We start from the raw sequence: 25,021 nt of genomic DNA, 5'->3' as shown, positions 1-25,021 counted from the left end.
GTTGCTAGGGGACGGCCTTACGGGGGGAGGGGGGGGGGGGCGACGACGTTTTCCCAGCTCGCAACGGGCCAAGGTGACTGGTTAGTTCGGCGCGGATCGATTTTTACATTTACGAACACCTTTCGCAAGAATCGATTACATCGCGAAGTGAAACGCGAACCGACAAGGTTGTCGCCTTGGGCGATGCGAGACGAGCTAGTGCAGACGAGAGCGGAAAGGAGACGCGGCGAGGTCGTAGCGCAACCACAGACAAGCCGTTGACAAACAAACAAATAAATAAAAACGAGGAATCGAATCGCGACGATCTTAGAGAATCGGAATCGTTTGGAATCGCTGGACCCACGTGACGCGCGGCGATGCCGCGGGCTCGTCCAATCGGACGCGGCGATCGCGAGGCCACGCCCCCCTCCCCCACGTGCGGCGCGCAGCGGAACCGGCGAACAGACGCGGGGGAGACTCGGAGAGGTGAGGTGAGGGGTAGGTGAGGTGAGGGGTAGGTGAGGGGTAGGGGGGGTGAGGGGTAGGTGGGGTGAGGGGTAGGTGAGGTGAGGGGTAGGTGAGGGGTAGGGGTAGGTGAGGGGTAGGTGGGGTGAGGGGTAGGTGAGGTGAGGGGTAGGTGAGGGGTAGGGGGGGTGAGGGGTAGGTGAGGTGAGGGGTAGGTGAGGGGTAGGGGTAGGTGAGGGGTAGGTGGGGTGAGGGGTAGGTGAGGTGAGGGGTAGGTGAGGGGTAGGGGGGGTGAGGGGTAGGTGAGGTGAGGGGTAGGTGAGGGGTAGGGGGGGTGAGGGGTAGGTGAGGGGTGAGGGGTAGGTGAGGGGTAGGGGGGGTAAGGGGTAGGGGGGGTGAGGGGTAGGTGAGGGGTAGGTGAGGGGTAGGGGGGGTGAGGGGTATGGGGGGGGGGTGAGGGGTATGGGGGGGGTGAGGGGTATGGGGGGGGGTGAGGGGTAGGGGGGGTGAGGGGTAGGGGGGGTGAGGGGTATGGGAGGGGTGAGGGGTATGGGGGGGGTGAGGGGTAGGGGGGGTGAGGGGTAGGTGAGGGGTAGGGGGGGTGAGGGGTAGGTGAGGGGTAGGGGGGTGAGGGGTAGGTGAGGGGTAGGGGGGTGAGGGGTAGGGGTAGGTGAGGGGTAGGGGGGGGTGAGGGGTAGGTGAGGGGTAGGGGGGGTGAGGGGTAGGTGAGGGGTAGGGGGGGTGATGGGTAGGGGTAGGTGAGGGGTAGGGGGGGTGAGGGGTAGGTGAGGGGAGGGTGAGGGGTAGGGGAGGGTAGGGGGGTGAGGGGGGGTGAGGGGTAGGTGAGGGGTAGGTGAGGGGTAGGGGGGGGTGAGGGGTAGGTGAGGGGTAGGTGAGGGGTAGGGGGGTAGGGGGGTGAGGGTAGGGTAGGTGAGGGGTAGGTGAGGGGTAGGGGGGGTGAGGGGTAGGGGGGGTGAGGGGTAGGGGGGTGAGGGGTAGGGGGGTGAGGGGTAGGGGGGTGAGGGGTAGGGGGGGTGAGGGGTAGGGGGGGTGAGGGGTAGGTGAGGGGTAGGGGGGGTGAGGGGTAGGTGAGGGGTTAGGGGGGGGTGAGGGGTAGGTGAGGGGTAGGGGGGTGAGGGGGGGTGAGGGGTAGGGGGGGTGGGGGGGTGAGGGGTAGGGGGGGTGGGGGGGTGAGGGGTAGGTGAGGGGTAGGGGGGGGTGAGGGGGGGTGAGGGGTAGGGGGGGTGAGGGGTAGGGGGGGTGAGGGGTAGGGGGGGTGAGGGGTAGGGGGGGGTGAGGGGTAGGGGGGGTGAGGGGGGTGAGGGGGTAGGGGGGGTGGGGGGGTGAGGGGTAGGGGGGGGTGGGGGGTGAGGGGTAGGGGGGGGTGGGGGGGTGAAGGGTAGGGGGGGTGAGGGGTAGGGGGGGGGGTGAGGGGTAGGGGGGGGGTGAGGGGTAGGGGGGGTGAGGGGTAGGGGGGGTAGGTGAGGGGTAGGTGGAGGTGTGAGGGGTGGGTGGAGGTGGTGAGGGGTTGGGGAGGTGGTGAGGGGTTGGGGGGGAGGTGAGGGGTAGGTGTGAGGGGTGGGTGGAGGTGGTGAGGGGTAGGGGGGGTGAGGGGTAGGGGGGGGTAGGTGAGGGGTAGGTAGAGGTGGTGAGGGGTAGGGGGGGGAGGTGAGGGGTAGGGGGTGGAGGTGAGGGGTAGGGGGGGAGGTGAGGGGTAGGTGGGGGGGGGTAGGTGAGGAGTAGGTGGAGGTGGTGAGGGGTGGTCGGAGGTGGTGAAGGATAGGTGGGGGGGTAGGTGAGGGGTCGGTGGAGGTGTGAGAGGTGATGAGGGATAGGTGGAGGTGGTGAGGGGTAGGTGGGGGGAGGGGTGGTGAGGGGTAGGTGGGGTGGGGGGTGGTGAGAGGTAGGTGGGGGAGGAGAGAGGGGAGATGGTGGGAATGGAGGGGGGAGATGGGGGAATGGAACGGAGAGGGAGGTCGAGGGAGAATGGAGAGAAGGAGGGACGATGACAGGTGAGGGGAGAGGGATCAGGGAGATAGGGGAAGGGTAGAGGTTGAATTAGGGGGGTGGAGAGGGGAGATGACAGGTGAGGGGAGATGGGGAGTGGAGAGGGGAGAGGTAGAAGAGAGGTTCGTGGAGTGGGGAGAGAGGCTGGGAAGGAGAGTGAGAAGGCGAGAGAGGCAGGGGAGAGACGCGGCAATGGCAGGTGAGCAGAGGGAGGGCGAAGAACGAGGGAAGATAAGAGACAATAAATAGAGGAGGGGGGTGGGTGAGAGGTGAGCTAACAATAGTTGAGCTTCGATTTAAAGCTTTCGTGACTGCAGGGATTCATCTTCTTGGTTCTTTCGGTAAAATCACGTAGAAGGGAAGTAATAAAATAATAAAAATAAAACATAATTAAATATTATAATAAAATAATAAAATAATATAATAAAATAATATAATATTTTATTATGTTTTATTTTTATTATTTTATTACTTCCCTTCTACGTGACTTTACCGAAAGAACCAAGAAGAAGAATAGTTGAGCTAACAATAGGAGAGAGTGAGGGGGGGGGGGGGCGACAGGAGGGAAGAGAGAAGAGAGGGATAGGTAAGGTGAGTTAGCGGAGGACAGGAGAAGACGAGAGGAAGAGTGAATGGGAGATGATGATGATGAGATAGGGACAGGGGGGGGGGGGAAGGGAGGAAGAGATAGCAGAGGTCAGGCGAGGGGACAGGGAGGGGAAGAGTGTGGAGAAGGAGGAAGATGATGGGAGAGGGGGGTGACACGCTTTGCGTTTCTGACCTTAGTTGTTATTGTTGTTGCTTTCAGGAAGACACAATCCCGTCTCATGAACATCAAAGCGTCTCTCTCATTTGTGGATATACAACAGTACGTGCCTTGATTGTGTGTTCCGCGCTGAATGCCTGGTAGATGTTCTCTTCGTAAGCGAGGGAAAAATAAAATATAAAAAGTACTTAAAAAAAAAACACGCTTTAATGAAATGTACTGTCCGAGCTGCCCATCCCCCTGCCCCCTTCCCCCATCGCCCCTCCCCTCCTTCCACATGCCCCGCCCCTGGGCGTGCCTCCCCGAGGCTTGCCGTGACGTAAGGGGCCATGGTGATTTACAGGCAACGTGAGTTGAGCGTGGACAATTAATAAAAGAAAAAGAAAATATTTTATTTTTAATGATAGAATATAGTATTGTCATCAGTATGACATAGCTATACGAAGTTTGCAGTCGATACGACATTGGGAATACGGTTGAAATTGAGTTACAATATGTTTGGATACAACAACACACAGTAAGTTAAATAAAAGCGTGTAAAAAGTAAAAAAATATGTTTTAGATTTTTTATGATTGAATATCGTGTTGTCATCAGTATGACATAGCTATTTCAAGTTTGCAGTCGATAGCACATTTGGGAAGTGTGTAAAAATTGAGTTACAAGATTTCTTTTTTGAGGATACAACAGACGAAGTGAGTTAAATAAAAGCGTGTAATAATAACAATTCTGCGCTTTTAAAGTGACTGGACAGTTTTCCAATACTCCAATATATTCACACATCTTCACGATACTTTTTGTGTCTTGTGTATATATATATATATATTTGATTGCATCGTTAAAGGCCCACCGGGTTGTGAAGATGACGTCTCGGATGCCCTCGTTCGTTGCCCCCACGGGGCCCTCCCGGCGTTTAAAGGGTCAGCAAGTTGGTCACAACGTGGCTGATCGATATTTGGAGAGGTCGACGTCAAGGCCACGGCCATGTAGAATTGCCGCAGCGGGATAAGGATTGGTCATGGTGTTGGCACTGCAGTGTTGTCCAGTCATTTGTTTTATACTGGTAGGAACCACCTGGTTCACCCAGCCCACAGGGGATTATTGTGTCCGTCCGTCGTGCATCAAAAATGGGACGGGTGGGGCTGGGTGGAGAGGGGAGGGTGGGGAGGGGCTGGGTGGGGAGGGTGGGGGGGCTGGGTGGGGGGTGGGAGGGGTGGGGTTGGGTGGGGCGGGGCTGGTCACCCCGTGGTGCCCTTATAAAACTCAACGTTTAACTTACTCACGCCGGCTTGTGCCCGCCCTCACAGTCGGGCATATTTGCGGAATACACCACGCCGCCGTTGACCCTGGCCATTGACCGAGCAACCCAACGTTCCTGTAGTGGTGGTATTGACGTGCGCCGACAGTGATGGATCACGGGGCGCGGGGTTGGGCACGCGATGTGGGCGTGGTATGGACGCGCGCGCCGGTGGTAAGGCGCGCTGACACAAGCTGGGAAAAGAGGATCGTAGCGAGTGCGCAGTGATTGGTCAGATAAGTGGGTGCTCTCAGCGACGTCCACAGGAGGGGTATAAAGGGAGACGCGCGAGAGCACTCAGGGTCAGTGTTAACCAGTTGAAGACCGAAGACGGGGTGGAGGAGGTAGTGGCCCGAGACCCCTAGTCCCGCCGTCCTTGTGAGGACCGGGGCCCTGTGCGGCTCGGAGCCGAGACTGGGGGACCGTAGTCCGACGCCCGTGTGGGTCGGGACGGTGGTACCCAGAGCCGAGACGGGCACCCCGGCTGGGTGGGTCCCGGAAGGCTACGGGGCGTAAGAGCCCGTGTCAGTATAGCTGAGTGGGTGTTAGTCACCCGAATAGCTAAGGAGGGTGTTGGTCACCCGTGTAGCTGAGTGGGTGTTGGTCACCCGTGTAGCTGAGTGGGTGTTGGTCACCCGTGTAGCTGAGTGGGTGTTGGTCACCCGTGTAGCTGAGTGGGTGTTAGTCACCCGTGTAGCTGAGTGGGTGTTAGTCACCCGAGTAGCTAAGTGGGGTGTTAGTCACCCGTGTAACTACAAGTTGGTGAAAATAAAGAGTGTGCTACCCGTGAAGTCGTCTCCTGCCGAGTTACTACTTTACATTCCTACCAGCTCCCTCCGCAGGAATGTGTTTATCCAGGAAACAATGAGTTCGCACGATTCATTTTCTTGCAATGGTCCTTGCGATGGGATACGGTGTTGGCCAGTTCTGTCTAAAATACAGGGACTGTTTTACTTCGGTTAGAGGAAACCGGAGCGGCGTAAATAAACCCACCTCGCAAATGAGGGGAGACAACACTTGAAATGACTGCACGGACAGGTTGACGAACCCACTTGGTGTACTTGCCATCATCTTATGGCCACAATTGCAGTATTTACCTGACACATCAACCGCATGCCTCAGGATTAGAGGCATTAGCCAACACGCCTGGCAGAGGGTTCTGCGTAATCAGATATAGTTATTCAGAGGCTGTCACCCGAATTAAATGGGGCTCAGTAGCCACAGCGTGCACCACAGTGGGATGGAATTAATGCGCAGACACAGCTGGCGATGCGCTAGGAGACACGGGACAAGGCACAACAGTGGCAATTCCGTGATGCAGTAAAACGTGCGCTGCCTGTCACAGCAGCCAGCCGCACGTGGCCTATACACGTCCTCCCAGGCGTGTCCTGTCATTTGCACAGAAAACAGCTGTGCCATAATTGCACCACAGCCCGCAATACTGTCAGCCCAACAGACGCTGACACATTTAAACAGTTGAACTAATTAGTCAAACCGTTAACGAAGCAAGGGTTCAGCATTCGTGACATTGAACTAAATTAACAATCCACTTTGTGTCTGCGACGCAGGTTTGCTCAGTGTACATGCTCACATGGCACGGTTGGAGTGGGTTCTGGCCAGCTGTCTGGCCCTGTTGGCCACAGATGGCTTGGTCAGCACGGCGGCATATTCCTGCGGATTCTCCGTCAACCAGTTCCGGAGAGATGTGGCGGACCCCAGCCCTGCGCGGGCGCTGCTTGACCTGTGGACGTTGTGCGTGTTGCGGGTATTCACCTCGCTGGTGGTGTGCCTGGGGCTAGCGTGTGGCCCCAACCGGACCACACACGTCCTGCGCAGACTTGTGACACTCTACACCGTGCTGTGTTGTGCCATGCCGATCTACGCCACTGTCAAGTTGCTCATTTGCTCTGAAGGGACGCGGTGAGTTTGAGCTGCCCGTGGTAAGAGTGGTCCCTAGAAATGTAGAGGCACAGCCCCACAAGTGCCTACTTGCTTTGTTGCTGGCGAAAGGGTATCAACTAAAGGGAGGCCAAGAGAGCCTTACAATAGGCCAAAAAAAGTTTATGTTTGTAAGTACTGCAAACATATTTTCAGTGGCATGTCTTAATGTTTCCCCGTTGTTAATCATCCTTTCGAGCAGTCATTCAATTATAACAAATATTGAGAGAGACGGGTGATTAATAACTTAGCCATAAATAGCATTGTCAGAGTGTTCTGATATTGCTTTTGAAATGTTTATTTTCTTGGTACGCCTAAAGAGTATGGCAACATCGATATCTAAATAGAATAATAATATGCAAATTGGTAAAATGTGCAGTGTGAAATTTTAGTAGCGACAAGACAATTTCATAATTTGTATTGATGTATAATTGCATAATATATTCGTGAAAAGTTTCCTAATTAATTCAAAGCTTTATTGATATCACGTAAAGTATACTGTGTCTTTGGATCCTTTTTTCTTCATTTCATGCTCATTCCATTAGTGTCTATCTTGCTTAAAAGTTTTATTGGATACTAAAATCCTTGCAGCTCTTTTAAATTAGTTCTTAGGAGGTGCAGTAAAAGTGATCTCACTTCAAATAAATTTGATATAAATTTGCAGATAATTTATGTGAGCGTAAATCGCTTGCAATTAGAGCAGAGTACTCGACTTCTACTTAATTCACCAAATAAGTGTCTGGCAGGCTTATTGTTTGACTAAGTCATTTTATTGTGCATTCCTTTCATTTTACTCCTCTAACAGCTGCTCACATATGGCCCAATAAAAACACCGCAATACATATTTTAAAGTCTCACACAGAATAAAGCGACATTCATCACTCTCCTGCATTTCGTTCACTCTCAGTAACATCGGTGCTGCCACTATATTTCCACAGGGACCTCGACCCGTGGTTCTGGGCACTGTATGTGTGGACGCTGGTTTCTTCGCTCCTGCTTTATGGCATGCTGCAGCTGGCCAAGGTCCATGGCGTCGGCTTGAGGTCGTCGTCCAGCAGAATCCAACGGCAAGGCGGCGACAGGCAGGAGGGAAGTGAGAGAGAGCGGCAGAGGCTGCTGGACCAGCATGGGAAGGGGGTGGATGGCAGTGGACTGGAAGGGCAGGATGTGGATCGTGGAAACAAGAAGGCCTCTCGAACCAACATTCAGCGATTGTTTTCCCAGTGCAAACCGGATGCTGTCTATCTGGCTGCTGCATTTATATTCCTGGTCATATGCTCTATAGGTGAGTTCACAGTAGATTGCCAACACATGATACAGAAATGAATTTAACATGAACTGCTTAAACAAAAAAAACCCCTATGAAAACAAGGCTGGTACTGTACGTCACATGCTCTCAATAACGATTTGACTAATAATAATGGACAAGCGTATGATAGAGCATACAGAGTGGTACTTTTAGGTTTAGTTCATATTCTATTAGAGATGGTTGGCTAACTCAGAGCTCAATATGTTGAGCTGGCGCTGCTGTGATCCTGATTTGCATCCTGTCAGGTGACCGCGATTAAACTGTTTTCTCAAAAGAGCCCGGAATTCTATTTCCCAAAAATGTTGCATTATCTGTAATTGTGTTTTTGTGATGTACGCTTTTCTGGAAGGCACTCACAATGTGCTTATTTATTTATTTATTTCCAGGATCCTTTAGATGATTGCTGTTTCAAAATCCACTCACAGTCAGCAGTCTAAAGTACACTTGTAAAACTGATAAATACAATTTACAACGTTTAAAAGTCATCTTGGGTGCGGCTTTTGTCAAATATTTTAATGAATGGAAAAACAGTAGGCGGCAAGGTGGCTCAGAGGTCAGAATGCTGAGCTAGCACAAGTTAGATATTCGGTTTGCATCCAGGCAGCCATCTGTGATGAAACTGGATTCTCAAGTGTATTTAGTAGATTATCTTAGTAGCCTGGTCATCCATGACTGCACAAAAAAGTGTCATGTTACATTTGGTTTCACACTTAATTTGGCTAAATTCCAGATCTGAGATTTACATTTTTATTAACTTGACTCCCATGTGACCAACGTTACTCTGTAGCATGGCAGATGTCTGTATCTTGAACTTCTTTCGCACCGTACGTGGCCAACCGTGCGCATCAGAGGTGGGAAAGTACTGCTCCCTAGTGTGAAGAAGAGGTCAATTGAAGGGATGCCAGCAGACTGTTCTTTAATACAGGGCGATTCGCTGTTCTGCGAGAGCTCTGAATGGATCATTGGTCTGGTGACATAATGCTGATAGCACGTCAGATAAAATTGGAGAAAAAGACAAGCCTTTTTGTAAATACATTTGTGTTTTGTATTTCACATCTTTTCGCAGCCTAATACATTTTTTATTACCATCGTTCAAAGAACATTGGTATGTTTTTAGAATGAAGAAATCTTACCTGTCATATTATTGTTGTTCACACTGTGCATGTTGTATTTAATTAGGAGAAATATTTATTCCTTACTACACGGGCCAGGTGATCGATGGAATTGTCATAAAGAAAAGCCAGGCTGCATTCAGCAAAGCTATCCTCTATATGTCTCTCATTGCCATAGCCAGGTAAGCTTGGAAGTCCACTCATTATATACAGTCAAGATTTACACTGATGGGAACAATGATTTAAGAAATTCCTCAGTATTTGGTTGAAACAAATACCTGACACCATGTATGTGCACTTACAAATATAGTTTGGAATTGTGTTAACTGTGTAGAATGCAAAAACAATATCGTACATTTTAACTTGGATATGTTTGATAATTGGTTCTTTACCCTTCTATCTGGCAACAAAACTGACACCTTTTTACAAGGAGTCATGTTTGCATAGACCGCAATACCTGCAGTCAGAAATACAAACAAAAGACATAACTCTGATAATGTGCACTGTCCTTGAAGTTGATTGGTCCACACCCGAGACAGCTTTCCTTCGAGCCTAGTCTCACATGGGTTGGACCAGAAGACGCCAAAAGGCGCACAACTCAAAGACAATGCACCATCAGAGTATGAGAGCTGATGGTGCATTGTCTTTGAGTTGTGCGCCTTTTGGCGTCTTCTGGTCCAACCCATGTGAGACTAGGCTCGAAGGAAAGCTGTCTCGGGTGTGGACCAATCAACTTCAAGGACAGTGCACATTATCAGAGTTATGTCTTTTGTTTGTATTTATGACTGCAGGTATTGCGGTCTATGCAAACATGACTCCTTGTAAAAAGGTGTCAGTTTTGTTGCCAGATAGAAGGGTAAAGAACCAATTATCATATTTTTACTGGCAAATGAGGTCCCCATAGTGTTGGATATGTTTTTTTTCTATAAAGTAACATGCCATACCACAACACAATATTATCATTGTGAAGATTGTAAAAAAACACAATAACTAATCCTTACATCCCATTTTTTTCTTTCCTCTTAAAAAGAAAAATCTTGAGAGACTGCTTGTTTAAACTGCTCCAGAGTTGGATTTTATTGAATAAGACATTGAATGTCGAAACCGGTTCAGAGTTAGCCTGTATTGAACCAATGCTGCTGATAAGATGCACTCCCAGAAGGCTGTTTGGTTGATGAGGTGTGTAAAAATATTTTCATTTTTTTACGTGGAGAGACAAAACATTGGAAGGAGGTGTAAATTATGTATTTAGGAGCAGCACAATGTGCCTTAACTGGCATTGTTTCCATGTAGTATTGCATGATCAAAGTCGTTTGCTTTAATGAATGAATGTTTTATTCTGTTTACAAAGTATATACTCTGTTTTCAGTGCAATACAATGCAAGTGATTTTCGCAGTGCTTCTTTGACCTTCCATGGATGTAATCTTAACCCTTAACTCCAGCTCCATAGCAGCTGGACTTCGAGGCGGCCTATTCACGCTGACGATCTCTCGTCTCAACATCCGCATTCGCAATTTGCTCTTCCGTTCGCTCATCCACCAGGAGGTGGCATTTTTTGACACCACCCGCACAGGTGTGTCAGCGTTGCTCGCCGCTCGATGAGTTTCGTACAATGTGTTGGTCTTTGTGCGCTTTGTTTGCTTCTTTTGAAAGAGCCCGGCGCATCTGTGCCTCTTGACGGCTGACGCATTTCCTGCTGTTTTCTGCGCAAGGGGACATAACGTCACGACTGAACTCGGATACAACTGTGGTGAGCGACGTCGTGTCTCAAAACGCCAACATTTTCCTGCGGAGCCTGGTCAAGGCGGGCGGAGTGTGCGTCTTCATGTTCGGTCTCTCCTGGCGGCTCAGTCTGCTCACTCTGCTGGGTCTGCCCATCGTCACACTTGTCTCCAAGTTCTACGGAGACTTCTATGAGGTATCATCTTTCGCAGTACACACGCAAGGTTGTTTGTGTAAAGTAATTTTCTTTCAAAAATATGAGGTCATTATTCACAGACAGTCGGCAGTAGGATGATAGGAATGTGTTCCTGGTTTTCCGATTAAATCATAAAGATGAAAAAATCGGGCACGGGTACAAATTTTAGGATCCCAAATAAAAAAGTTGTTTCAGATTGATCCAAGTCTATGATGTCATAAGAAATGGCATCACTTCAGAGATGTTTCACACCGACGGTGGTTCTCGTGTGGAATTGGGTGATGTCATTTTTTTTGCATGAAGACATGTTAAATTATCACAATGTAAATTTTCCATAATCTCAAAATCAAAAATTTTAATGTCACCTCTAGAAGGGAGCACGTTGGTCGGTGAAACGGTCTATTGTATAAAAAGCTGAGCACGTTATTTTGAAGCCCTTCGGATACTTTGTGTGAAGGTGTATTTTAACGTAAAAAAATGTCGACATTGTTATTTTGTGGCTGATTGTATACGAATGAAAAATAAATAATGTAAAATATTTCTTTTTGACGAACAGGGCACCATCATTCAGTTTGGAGTGTCCTTGTTAATAGCATCTGGCAGTCCAGCTACATTTGTTTGTTTAACAAGCCTGACTGCTGATGAGACACAGAAGATCAAAACCGGAAGAGAGTTTGCTTGCTTAAACAAATGATCCTTATGGTGGTACCCCGGGGTACCAAATAATACAAAATTGACACTTTTTTCCAGGGGTGTACTTAACTCCACGACTGGGGTACCAATCAATCCTAAATCAGTGCTACGCAGCGAGGACGATTGCGCTGAAACCCTGAACGCTCGTATACATCATAGTGCATCGTGTACAGCTCGTCGAGATGAGTCGATTGCCACATCACCGACCATCAACAGACTAAAAATTACTGCATCACAGACATTATGCGAGAGCCGGGGTACTATGGTACCCCGGGGTACCGCCATAAGGTCCAAATGCTGCTGGATTATATAGATAGATTGTATTTATTTCAGCACGAAGGACCTAATGAGCTGCTAGGCCATGATTCATTGGGACCCCGCGATGGTGCAAATGTTATCCAGTACAGATTTCAGTTATACAAGCATGGCCAGGTGATACGCTGATGGAATACATTTCTTTTTAAATGTATATGCAGAGATACAAAACTCTGTCCAGGTAAAAATTATCCTACTGTATTAACATAAAAGCAATACACCTTTGGTGATTCTTGGCGTGACGCTCACTCGAGTCGCCTCGTGGCGTCGCAGAAACTGTCCAAGGCGGTGCAGGACTCCTTGGCGGTGGCAAGCGGCGCTGCCGAGGAGGCGCTGGCGGCCGTCCGGACGGTGCGGAGCCTGGCTGGCGAGGAGGCCGAGTGCCATCGCTACCGTGACGCGCTGCAGCACACGTACCACCACAACCGCCGGCAGGCCCTCGCCTACGCCGGCTTCTCGTGCAGCAACAGCGTGAGTGGCCCGTAGGAGAGGGACGCTCGTTATGCACCGATTGATTTGCGTTATGGTCCTCTCGGGGCATTGGGCTTGCGCTCAGTAGGCGTGTAACGACGCGTCGGATTGTTGATCGAAAAATAACTACCTACCCCTCCCCCCCCTCCCCAACCAACACCTTGATTGGCCAGTGTGCTCTGTTCAGATAAAATAATAGATTACCACACTTTGTCAGTCAACTGCTGGATGAAGGCCTCCACATGCCATGTTGATATTGGGGGTTGTTTCTCCATACTTTACCGTGCTGCGCTATGCAGATTAATGAAGTTTGGGTGTTAAGGGGGGTGTATCCAGTACTGGTCCAGATATCACCACTGATATTCGCCATTGTTAGGAATTGAACTTGTGTTGTCGGTTTTAGAGGGCAGCGTGTAAATCACTGCACCATAGCTCCATCCCTTGAGCATGCATGCCATCAAAGCTTGTGTCCAGCGGTCATATAAAAATGTTGTTTTGTGTTTCCGTGCATGACAGTTGACACAGCTGGCCCTGCAGGTGGGCATCCTATACTATGGAGGACACTTGGTGGTGACTGACCGCATATCAGGCGCACACCTTATCTCCTTCATCCTGTACCAGATGGAGCTAGGCGCCTGTCTGGAGGTACAAACGGAGGAAGCCTTCTGCATGAGACCCATGGGACACAGGGCTCTTTGACGTTGCATTCCCACGCCCAGTTAATAGTCGCGGATTCCCACGGCAGCCTACGAGCCATAACCGAGCCACGTGGCTCAGTTTGTTTTGTGTCAAGTGGGGCTATCCGCGTTCAGCCGGGCAGAGCTTGGAAAAAGTTGTCTCGTCAGAACATCAGATCGAAAAACACGAAAGCGCTTTGCAATGTCTATCACGTATGTCAACTTGAGGGCTGTGTTTGTATTTATAAAAAAAACACAAAGCGTGAAATTTTAAAGCCAATTATTTCTTGGGATAGTGTATGCTAATAAACACATATTAAACTATTAAAAACTATTTTTATTTTACCAGGTAAGGCTCACTGAGCTATGTAACTATTTATCAGAACCGACCTGGCCACAAATGATAGCCCAATGAAGTGGCTTATCACATGGACATTTATAGCAGGCAAATACTCTTAAACGTATGTTTATAAATGTGGAGGGAAAAACCGGAGGACCTGGAGAAAAATCCACGGGGACAGAATGCGAATTCCAAATATACAGGCTTCAGGGTTGGGATCGAACCCACACCCTCCTTTATACCAGGCGAGGTAGTTAACATGTTGCCACCATGGCTCCCCATTTGACAAAAGGGAAGAGATGGGAGGACGTTGGTAGGTTGGAGTGGAGGGACTGCACCCATGGGGCCGTGTGTTGGGACAACGCTTGAGCCGTACTGATTGTATGTATGCTAGACTTGTTTCGAACCGTACGTAGCCAACCGCGCTACTGGATTGTTCCTGAAATGCATGACACGGATTGTAAATGCTCGTGGGAATGCAGCATTTATAACTGGAAGAAAGCATGAAAGGTATAAATAGAAAAAAACGTGTATCTGTTTTTATGGAGAGTAAAGGTTATTCCCCCAAATTAATATTCCTTATCTATCTTTGGCCATTGGCATTACTCGGAGCGTTTGTTAATAAGTCTATGGGAACTGCAAACTCATTATTCACTGCGATTGCAGAAGGCAGAAGTTAAACTCGCTAATGCAACTTGTGCCACTGAAAAGTAAAAATTGGCTAATTAGTTCATTTCACTTGAGAGTTATTATTTCTAATAGATGAAAAAAAAAGTAGGGACAAATGTAAAATTAATGGATTATAAATGCTGATTGTTAAGTCTCGGGAGTTTCTAGGGATTTACTTGGTCCTCAACGCCGCTTATTTGTACCCAGAACATGGGTTCGGTGTACACAGGGCTGATGCAGGCAGTTGGTGCTGCCGGAAAGGTGTTCGAGTACATCGAACGGGAGCCGCGCATGCGCACCGATGGAACCTTGGCACCTGTGCAGTTGGAGGGGCAAGTTTCTTTCAAGGATGTCACCTTCGCGTACCCATCAAGGCCTGACGCACCTGTGCTGAAGGTACGGGAGTGAGGCCTCGGTGAATGGTAAATTGTGTCTCTTTGTTGAGGTGCAGATTCAATCTTACTCATTCAGAATGTACAAGGTATGTCGACGGGATAGTTACGTGACGTTCACAAAGGACACCTAGTTGTGAAAGAGGAACGCATCATTTTTGTTAGGAATTTCAATGGAATTTAATTGACACTTAGCAGTATTTCAACCAGGACATTGGGACTAATGCCTTTTGCTGTTATTGAAATTTTGCTGCAGTGGAGACGGAGCTTCAGTTTGATAGAAATCCGATGAGACAATCAGTGCAAATTATCCGTGTAAAGCAGTGCCCATCTAAAAATAATTTAATTTTACTTTTGGATGCCGAGTATCGTTCACAGAGCAGTTAAAATATTGGCATGCACGGTTCATTAGGTTTGGCTTGCACATAACTCTTGCAAGGTTAGGTCATTGTGGACCAATCCATTGTCCATTTCCTCCAGATCAGGGTGAAACAACGTCTTCCACGAAGCGTAAGTGGATCACAGTATGTGTATATAAATAAATCCATTTACGATGTATCTTGTATCGTATGGCTTTTAAAGTAAATTTTTTACACGAGGGAAAAAAACTGAATTTAACATTTCAGTCATGGGAGTGCAAAACATTGTTTTCCATTCTCACGGTCAGCACTAAAAACTCTTCCCCTCATCCAGCTGCCCAACCCCTCTGCCTCCACGGCGGCTACATGGTGCCTACTTGCTCACATTCCCACTTCACAGTTCCTTGGCTAGGTCACTTAGAGGTGAGAGCGCTGAGCTGGGCACCGTTGAGATTCTGGGTTCGAATCCAGGGAGCCACCTTTGATTCAAGTGAGTTTCTCGAGTGGCGTGAGTTGATGGTCTCAGCCCGGTCACCAATTAAAAAAAAAACCAGTGCATTCAAATTTTTCTGCGCTCAATCTAGCAAAATTTCCAGCTCAAAGTTTGACTGCCATGCAACAAACATTACTCTCATATGGCAGGCAGGGTGGGAAAGTGCTGCGGTTTACTGTGTTCTGCAGGCGATTTGAACGGATCTCAGACGTGGCTCTGTGATATCCGCTTTCTTGGGCCATTTTCTAACATTCAGAGTTGCACTGCTGTGTGAGAGCTACAAATGGAGTCTTCGTATCGTGGCACCGACAGCACTTGTAACATTGGAGCAAAATTTCAGGTACAAAAACAATTTTCTCAATGGGAGACTAACTGACAATCCAAATTGTTGCGTGGTTATCCGAGCCACAGGGCGTGTCATTTGAGCTGCGGCCTGGGCTGGTAACGGCACTGGTGGGGCCGTCTGGGAGCGGCAAATCATCCTGCGTGCATCTGCTTCAACGTCTCTATGAACCTCTGGGCGGCCGCGTGCTGCTCGATGGCCAGTCAGTGCACAAGTACCAGCACCACTACCTGCACACTAAGGTACGGACGCATCACAGTCACCTGACTGGCATTTAACGACCTCACGCTGGCGTTATCACTCGGAGAAGGCTGGGGAGAATTGGGTTCTTCTTTGCGTTAACATTTGGCTGTGCGGCGGGGCTGCATTGCTTGTGGCTGTTGGCAGGTGGCGCTGGTAGGACAGGAACCCGTGCTCTTCGCACGTTCTCTTCGGGACAACATTGCTTATGGCATGGAAGACTGCCCAGAGGATGCAGTAATATCTGCTTCACAGCAAGCGAATGCTCACGAATTTATCTCTGACCTGCCTCTTGCTTACCAAACAGGCAAGTACTATGGTTACTCATGCCTGGCACCTTTATTTTTATGAGCCCTCCCACTTTATGCATCGATGTGCATCATACTTTGCACATGTGGTCTGGGTGAGCAGTGAAAGGGTTTCCAAGCATCCTCTTGCCTGGTAATGGCAAAGCAGAAGATAGATGGACGACATCAGAGAAGCACTGCATAGAGATGGGGCTCTAACTCGCAGCGGGAGAGAGTCTCGCCAGGGACAGAGAGGCAGACTCACCAAAGATGGATAGACATAAAGACAGACAAGTGAGAGGCAGCTAGATTTTCCAGAAGCAGAACCGTCATTGGATAAGATAGACTTGCCAAAGATAGACAGATAGACGCACCAGAGACAATCCAACAGACTCGGCAGGGACACACGGGGGTGGAGGGTGGCCGTGGACTGGCTGCCGACAAGCAGAGAACCTTCAGCGTCACCTCAGCTATTAAGTAACTTTGTGCAATGAAGTTTAAAATCATAGCGGATCAGCCAAAGTTTTTGAATAGCTCTTGTGAACAACTTTACACGGCGCAGCACTTGGAAGAAAGGTGGTAGGGTTACTCAGTGAGCTAATACTGTCAGGACTTAGGAAGCGCACTAATGAGATCCTGGGCTTGAGTCCAGACAGTCACCTTTGATTAAACCAGGTTCACAATTTTCGTGAGTTAATGGTCTCTGCCCAGTCACCAACGACTGCACAGAACATGATAATTGGTTTTTTACCCTTCTATCTGGCAACAAAACTGACACCTTTTAACAAGGAGTCATGTTTACATATACCACAATACCTGCAGTCATAATGCAAACAAAAAACATAACTCTGATGATGTGCACTGCCCTTGAAGTTGATTGGTCCACACACGAGACAGCTTTCCTTAGAGCCTAGTCTCACATGGGTTGGACCAGATGCGCCTTTTAGTCTCACATGGGTTGGACCAGATGCGCCTTTTGGCGTCATCTGGTCCAACCCATGTGAGACTAGGCTCTAAGGAAAGCTGTCTCGGGTGTGGACCAATCAACTTCAAGGGCAGTGCACATCATCAGAGTTATGTTTTTGTTTGCATTATGACTGCAGGTATTGTGGTCTATGTAAACATGACTCCTTGTAAAAAGGTGTCAGTTTTGTTGCCAGATAGAAGGGTAAAAAACCAATTATCATATTTTTTACTGCCAAATGAGGTTCCAATGGTGCACAGAACATATTAACCATAATAGAGGTTTTTGGGTTCGATCGTGTAAATATATAAATGTGTCGTTAAAACCCGCCACCACCCGACACAGCCAACTAGTAAGGGTTGTCACGTAAACAGAACGTGGCCAATTCGTCACTAGTACAGCACTAACCGGTGTGTTGGAGAGCCAAGCCACAACATTTGCAATCTGAGTACGACGTTTCGCCAGTAATTACAACTAGCTTCATCAGGCGACAGCCAGATTAGTGGAGAAGTCTAACTGTTTCGTTCCTTATATAGAGGCGTCGATGTGTTAACCACGCAGCTGCGCTCTTGCACAATATGGGGGGGGGGGGGGGGAGATTACTGAGGTAACATCCATTATGCATGTGCATTATGCAAACCCTTTTACCGCACAGAAATCTGCTCTTATCAAGACGCTCATTCATCGAGCTAACAAAGTGTTAGATGGTGACAGTTTGAGAAGGGAAATTAAACATGTTAAAAGAAGCGCTGCAAGTGAACGGTTACAATGATGCACAAATCAACAGGGCACTGAATACAAAATCAAATAAAATAACAAGAGCATTGAAACTGCCCAAGTAATTAAATCGATCAAAATACTGTACATTGCGGGAGTAACTGATAAACTAGCCAGATGTTTGGAAAAACAAAACATCCGAGTCAGATTTGGCATGGTACATAAAATACAGAAATGAATATCTGGTACAAAAGATGTATTACCGAAGCTATCAACAGAAGGTGCGTACAGGATTAACTGCACGTGTGGTAAATGTTATGTTGGGCAAACAGGACGAATGATAAGCACGAGACTAAAAGAGCATCAGAGAAATATTAAATTCTCCCAAATACAGCTGTCAGCAGTAGCAGAACACGCGTGGCAACAAGGACACTCAATTGATTTTGATAATGTTGAAGTTTTGTGCAAAACTAGCTACTACTGGCCAAGACTAATTAGAGAATCTATCGAAATTGAAAGAAATCAAAATAACTTTAACCGTTCGGATAGCTACCGCCTTAGTGTTGCGTGGAAGCGAATCATCAAAGAATACATTATTTAAATGCATTCCTACAAAGGGCAGCGTACTTCAATAGGGATTACCGTTGTTAGGGCTATTTTAATAAACAACAATAGACAGGAAGGACAAGATCAGAGGGCTCGCATAATGCATAATGTACGTTGCCTCAGTAATCCCCCTCCCACATTGTGCAAGAGCACGTGGTCAACACATCGACGCCTCTATATAAGGAACGAAACAGTTAGACTTCTCCACAAATCTGGCTGTCGCCTGATGAAGCTAGTCGTAATTACTGGTGAAACGTCGTACTCAGATTGTAAATGTTGTGGCTTGGCTCTCCAACACCGGTGTGCTGTACTAGTGACGAATTGGCCACGTTCTGTTTACGTGACAACCCTTACTAGTTGGCTGTGTCGGGTGGTGGCGGGTTTTACCGACACATTGATATATTTACGCGATCTAACCCAAAAACCTCTTATGGATGATATTGGTTGCGAAAGCTTACGTGTTAAACAGAACATATTAAGTTGTAATTTTCATTTAATATTTGTTTTACCCTCTCAGGACTAAACAAGATTAAAAATGATACAAATGTTGATTGATTGCCATGTGGTGAACACCTCTATAGTAGGGCCAGTGAGAAAGTGCACCAGCTAATATTTGGTGAGAGGTCAGTCCCTATCCTTGGGTGATGCACTCTGCAAGATTTACAGATCAACGATTTTTCATGCTATGAAGTCAATATCACAATTGAATTCGTAATTTGGGGGAAATAGCAAAACAAATGAGAAAATGTGGAAAGTCTGCATTCATGCAGTGGCTACCTTGCATGGACCTTTCAAGACTTAATTAAAACTGTGCCCGGGCGAAGCCGAATTGTTCATTGTGTTTTTATAGACCTTGTTCAACTTGCCAGGGGTACTAATTTTTTTCCGGCATTGCCGCTTTGTGTAACAGAGGCTGGGGAAAAAGGAGCCCAGCTGTCGGGCGGGCAGAAGCAGCGCGTGGCGATAGCGCGTGCGCTGGTGCGGGACCCACGCGTCCTCATCCTGGATGAGGCCACCAGTGCTCTGGACGCAGAGAGCGAGCACATGGCCAGTCTTCACACCACATTCCGCATTGTCACATCAACTCACTGTAGATCAAAGTCAAATGGCTTTATGAACTTCAGGACCATTCACTTCCAAACCAAAGTGTTTACAATCACGTTTATATTATTTGTCACTTGGCAGGCAGCGAAGAGCAGTGCACTAAGATCCACTGTTGTGATGATGTGCTTGTATGCTGCATATTGTACCAGCCGCACTCGCTGCATGCATGCCATGTTCATGAACTGCACATGCCACAATCGTGTGCATATCTACATCAGCCCTTTTTTCAATGCACTGCTAGATGAGGGCCTCCCAATACTGGGTGGGTCATAGGGGTTGTTTTCTGTTCAGTAAAGATCACGAAGGGGGGCCCAGAACCAGTTCAGATATCACGTGCCGTTGATGTTAGCCGTAGTCAGAAATTGAACTAAGGTTGCCGGATTCATATTACAGTGCAATTCACCGTACAATTATTCCGTCACAAACTGCGTAAGAATAATACAGGCAGGGAGCAAAGACACGGGGGCCGTCAAAGGAAAATCCAACAACGGGAATTTGCTGCACTTGTATACTTCTCTGCCAGTATAACCGGGCCTTAAAAGGCGATCTCTGTCTTCATGTACATAGGTGCAGCAAGCTCTGTACAATGGCGAGTTGCGGGGCCGCACCGTGTTGGTGATCGCCCACCGGTTGAGCTCTGTGGAGCGTGCTGATCATATTGTGGTGCTGGATCACGGCCGCCTGGTGGAGCAGGGACCTCACGCTCAGCTGATGCAGCAGGGCGGTTTGTACGCACGCCTCGTGCATCGCCAGATGCTGGGGCTGGCCTCCGCCATTGACCCCAGCGAGAAGGAAGTTGTTGGCGCAGATGAGGTAGGCTTTGCACAATTTCTGTACGTCAATTTTTTTTTCATTATCACAATCATCAAACAGGCATGATCAGCGCCCTGCTGAATGAAGGTTTCCCAAAACCGTCACCATCTCTGATGATCCTGCGATGCAGTTATCCATCTTGCCGATTCTTCACTCTTGGATGTGTTCCGTTCCTCGGCTGCCACTCCACCACTGTTGTTGACCAGCATGCACCTCTCCATATGCAACTTTTAAAATGTGCAATGCGAAATAAATAATTGTACATCACTTTACGGATTGTAAAAACTAATCCACTGTTGTCATTGATGTGTACTTGACTTAACCAGGTAAAGAGCGCACACTTGGATGTGGGTGCTGGATCACAAATGGCCAGCAAGTGGAGCACAAGACCAAACCTTTTCCCAGGCACCCCAATCTTCACTCACGTTCAGAACAAGAGTTTGAATGGAACGTCTCGCACACGGCATGGCACTTCCGTGGAGGTTGTCACATCAATTCCTATGGGAAACGGGGAAAGAGCACCCGCCTCGCATTCTCTGTAAGGCTTGGTTTGTTTGTGTGTGCGCAAGGCAGTGCCCTGTTTTTTAAGTCTACGGTGAGAGGGTTGCAATGTGGTTTTTTGTTGAAAGTTGAACGTTTGATTCGTGCACTGCCTTTCTTTTCATCAAAGAGTATCCTTTGATGCTGTACTCAACTATTGTTTATGCCCCTTGCCAGAGGAAAGAAGGGATTATACTTTATGCCTGTCCATTGGCAAGACAATCCTAATTAATGTTTACTCACTGTCCTAAAGCACTGCTGAGCATATTCCTGATTGGGAATGATAGTGAATATAAGTGGACAAGTGGTAAGTTGGAAGTCTGTTGAGATAATTTCACATGAGTGTTTTTTACCCTTAATTTTTTGTGTTATGTTTGAAACGTATTTTTTTTCTTACATCCATTGCTGGCCTTTTCTGTAGTGATGGTGTGAAGTCATATATACTGTATTGCCCTTATTACTATCGCTTGTTTACTTTAGTACAGAGAACATTCCATGCAGTTTGCATTATTTATTGAGGTATAACTTAAGTGCAATATATAGTTCAATAATTGCATTCGCATAATACGGTTAAACCATCATACATACTTCGATGCTTGTGCTGTATTTCACTGCATATTAAATTTGATGATTAGTGTCTGTGGCTGATGAGACTGCCCGTAGCAAAGTCATCAGGGACGCAGTCATTCACGAACCTTCCCTGTGCCAGCCAATCATCAGGATGGCAGCTACAAGCAAGCTGCGTTTTTGTCAACATGGATTCACTAGCAATATAACCCGTAAAAACAAAGTTTTTCACTATAAATCCTTTATATGCGTGGCGGCTAGAGTCCTCTCGTCCTCTGGCTTGAGATGGCTGCCACCTATGGGTCAGATGATTGTCTGCCAGTATTAAGCAATTGGTAATTACATATTTAATTTGTTTTCCCTAAACAGTGTAAAATTTTGGATTTTTTTTCACGAACATAAATTGTCACGCACAACGAGTCTGTGTGCAAAATGTCAGCTCGATTGGATCACGGGAAGTGGGTTAAAAAACGACCGAAAGATTTGTACGGTCGTAAGCAAGCAAGCACGCAAGCAAGCAAGCGAACTTAATATAAAGGATTTAAAAAGCACTACAATGCGTCAAACACCAGATGAAGCAGAAAAACGGACTGGACTTGTCAGTCAAGTGTAAGGATGTTTTCAAGCCATGACCCCTTAATCAAAGGTCAAAGGTCAAAGTATCTTTTTGGATTTGCCGAGTCAGAAACCTCACTTGTTCCTCGCATGAATGGCTGTGATACCGCAGCGGAGACCTTACGTCAGGTGCGTTTCACTGGACAGATACACGAGGCAGATTTAGACTGTTGTACATGGAAGCGTGGATTCTTTTCATGTGTCGGATTACTGTATGCTGTGAATTTAAGATAGTGTCTGCCAGTTTGTATTTGGGGGTAATTGATATACTTTTGCATTTGTGGGAGCGGTGGTTTTTGCACCATTCTCTGCCATGGCTAACATCTGGGGTCATTGATAACGAAAACTGCACTGATCAAAGTGGTAAAGTATGGTCAGAGAACTTCCATGACCAAAGAAAGTCCCAACACTTGTTGTCTCGCACGCTCAAACGAGTCCAGTCCATCACGGATGCACACAAAGGTGTGGACGGGCCTTCTTCCAGCAGTGGATTGACGGAGGGCTGTAAATACATATTTATTGTTTGCAAGTTTTTGTACGAAATGAGCAATAAACAAATGAATGTGTCTCATATGACAGCACTCAAAAGTCGTACGAATTTCGCTAATAACCAACATCTCATATACTGCATTTTATTCTAGATTTGAAGTGTTCGTGACTGCAAGGATTCATACTCTTTGTTTTTTTTTGGTAAAGTCACGGAGGTAAAAAATAAATAAATGAAAAAACTAAATTATTGACGGAAGCTTGTGTTGCCTCCGAAACGTGATTTAATTTAGTTTTCATTTATATATTTTTTAACCTACGCGACTTTGCCGAACAAAACAAAGAGTACTGCATTTTATCTTTGTTAACATGGGGTTTGGCATAGCTGATGTAACAAGGTGGGCAACTTTAGTTTGTCTACTTTGCAGTATAGAGGTCAGTTACTACTCTCATCATCAACATAAAAAACACGCTGCACTATGCCTACAAATTGTAACAAAAATGTAATGGAGAATTACATTGTTGAATCGTGAGTTATTATGAGGGATGACACGTGAGGTTTAGGATGCTTACAACTGTCTTCATGTCGGGCCTGCTTCGAACACGGGGTTATGCATTATATAACTTCATACACAGCGCTAACGGACACGATATAATGGCATGTGTAATCGCTGTTCATGTCGGGACATTTTGTATGTTTAAGTGCAACAACGTGAAATAAAGGCGTGCAATACAAAATGCACACGGTTGCTTTGTGTGTGTGTGTAGTTAGGTAACGAAAGGGGCACAGGTGATGGAATGGTTTGCAATGATGTATGCATGTTGATTTCCACACACCAGTCGAAAGCCTCGTTTAAAGTGTTAATACCTCTTCTAAGCAGCAATAATGAACACGTTATGTCCAGAACATTAGACGTAATACCCTTGATATTTCTTAAACAGCGGGATGTTGATGTGGACCAGCGCTTGCCGTGAACCCGATGTTTGAGAGAACTCGACCGCGAGTCTTGTCAGAAAACATAAAAAAAAACACACGGACTCTATCCGCTCATCAAATAAAGTAACTCTTGCTACAAAATGTACGGGAAGGTTTGGCTGTCATAGCATTTGAAATTATCGCCCCCACCCCCACTTATGGAGATTAGAGCGTAAACTGCACTTTTTCCTGCAGCAATGCCAAGACTTGGCTGTTTTTACTGGTAGGAACCTCCTGGTTACACCAGCCCACAGGGGATTATTGTGTCCGTCCGTCCGTCGTGCATCTAAAAATGGGAGGGTTGGGGCTGGGTGGAGAGGGGAGGGTGGGGAGGGGCTGGTCACCCCGTGGTGCCCTTATAAAACTCAACGTTTAACCTACTCACGCCGGCTTGTGCCCGCCCTCACAGTCGGCCATATTTGCGGAATACACCACGCCGCCGTTGACCCTGGCCATTAACCGAGCAACCCAACGTTCCTACCAGCTCCCTCCGCAGGAACGTGTTTTTGCTTTTTAAATCCTTTATATTAAGTTCGCTTGCTTGCTTGCGTGCTTGCTTGCGTGCTGCTTGCTTGCTTACGACCGTGCAAATCTTTCGGTCGTTTTTTAACCCACCTCTCGCGATCCAATCGAGCTGACATTTTGCACACAGAATCGTTCTGCGAGACAATTAATTGTCGTGAATTTTTTTTCCAAAATTTTACGCTGTTTAGGGAAAACAAATTAAATATTTAATTACCAATTGCTTAATACTGGCAGACAATCATCTGACCCATAGGTGGCAGCCATCTCAAGCCAGAGGACGAGAGGACTCTAGCCGCCACGCATATAAAGGATTTATAGTGAAAAACTTTGTTTTTACGGGTTATACTTATTTGCTGTTGTACACCGAATGGACAACGCGCGTTGCGGAGTGCAGGTTGGGCATGAGAACCCGACCGACGTGTGAGGCTCGCTGGACGAAACCGTAAATGAGAATCACCGATCCCCAAATGTGGCTAAGCGAGTCGTCTATAAATGACGTCACGCACCTAGGGAGCGGGGGGGGGTCAGACATTTGTGACGATGTGTGACGAGGGGGGGGGGGGTTGAGAAATGTGACATCACATCAAAATGCGCAAATTTAAATAAATATAGACAACACGTTCTACTTAATTAAATAGACTTTTTAATAAATGTTTTCTCCTACAAAATCAGAGTGCAGCGGCACATTAAATACGCACTACAATGACAATAGTTTAAAGCGATTTAAAGCATGTTTTATTTGGGGGGGGGGGGCAGAGCTTTTTGACGTCATATTTGAGGGGGGGGGGGGTTGACTTTTGTGATGCTGGGGGGGTAAAAATCGCATGACGTCATTTATGGCCGGCCCCTAAGTGAGTCGTCCAGAAGCACCTAACGGGTGCCGTCATCGCAGGCTTGGGTGGATGTGATGCACCCAATGAATCGAAGTCGACCTATCCTACACCCCTCGGATGTCTAATGTAGAGAACCGGTATTTAAAAAGTGCACGTAAATAGAACTACGAAATTATGGGGGGGAAAATATTTTATCTTTCATGAAA

At 47.4% G+C, this 25,021-nt stretch overlaps 1 protein-coding gene across 5 annotated transcripts; it reads left to right on the top strand.

Annotated features, from left to right (window-relative positions):
- Nucleotides 1-39: 39 nt before the first annotated feature.
- ABCB9 (ATP binding cassette subfamily B member 9) lies at nucleotides 40-23,213 on the top strand. Of its 5 annotated transcripts, none has more exons than XM_061561227.1 (15): nucleotides 94-465; nucleotides 3,260-3,319; nucleotides 6,081-6,432; nucleotides 7,389-7,735; nucleotides 8,939-9,053; nucleotides 10,315-10,445; nucleotides 10,585-10,790; nucleotides 12,072-12,269; nucleotides 12,786-12,914; nucleotides 14,163-14,351; nucleotides 15,611-15,784; nucleotides 15,930-16,089; nucleotides 19,267-19,403; nucleotides 20,028-20,273; nucleotides 20,600-23,213. In XM_061561227.1, the coding sequence occupies exons 3-15, from the start codon at nucleotides 6,104-6,106 to the stop codon at nucleotides 20,813-20,815; spliced, it is 2,577 nt and encodes an 858-aa protein (XP_061417211.1). In that variant the 5' UTR covers nucleotides 94-465; nucleotides 3,260-3,319; nucleotides 6,081-6,103; the 3' UTR covers nucleotides 20,816-23,213. The 5 variants fall into 5 exon arrangements, with proteins under 5 accessions (XP_061417213.1, XP_061417214.1, XP_061417210.1 ...); XM_061561228.1 differs by lacking the exon at nucleotides 94-465 and adding an exon at nucleotides 2,592-2,650; XM_061561229.1 differs by lacking the exons at nucleotides 94-465; nucleotides 3,260-3,319 and adding an exon at nucleotides 40-73.
- Nucleotides 23,214-25,021: the final 1,808 nt, after the last annotated feature.

This window comes from Lethenteron reissneri, chromosome 27 (genome assembly GCF_015708825.2).
Source record: "Lethenteron reissneri isolate LAM-NWPU_2019-01 chromosome 27, ASM1570882v1, whole genome shotgun sequence".
Lineage (NCBI taxonomy): Eukaryota > Metazoa > Chordata > Hyperoartia > Petromyzontiformes > Petromyzontidae > Lethenteron > Lethenteron reissneri.
The sequence above is the reverse complement of the archived record's forward strand: the minus strand, read 5'-3'. Positions and strand labels throughout refer to the sequence as shown.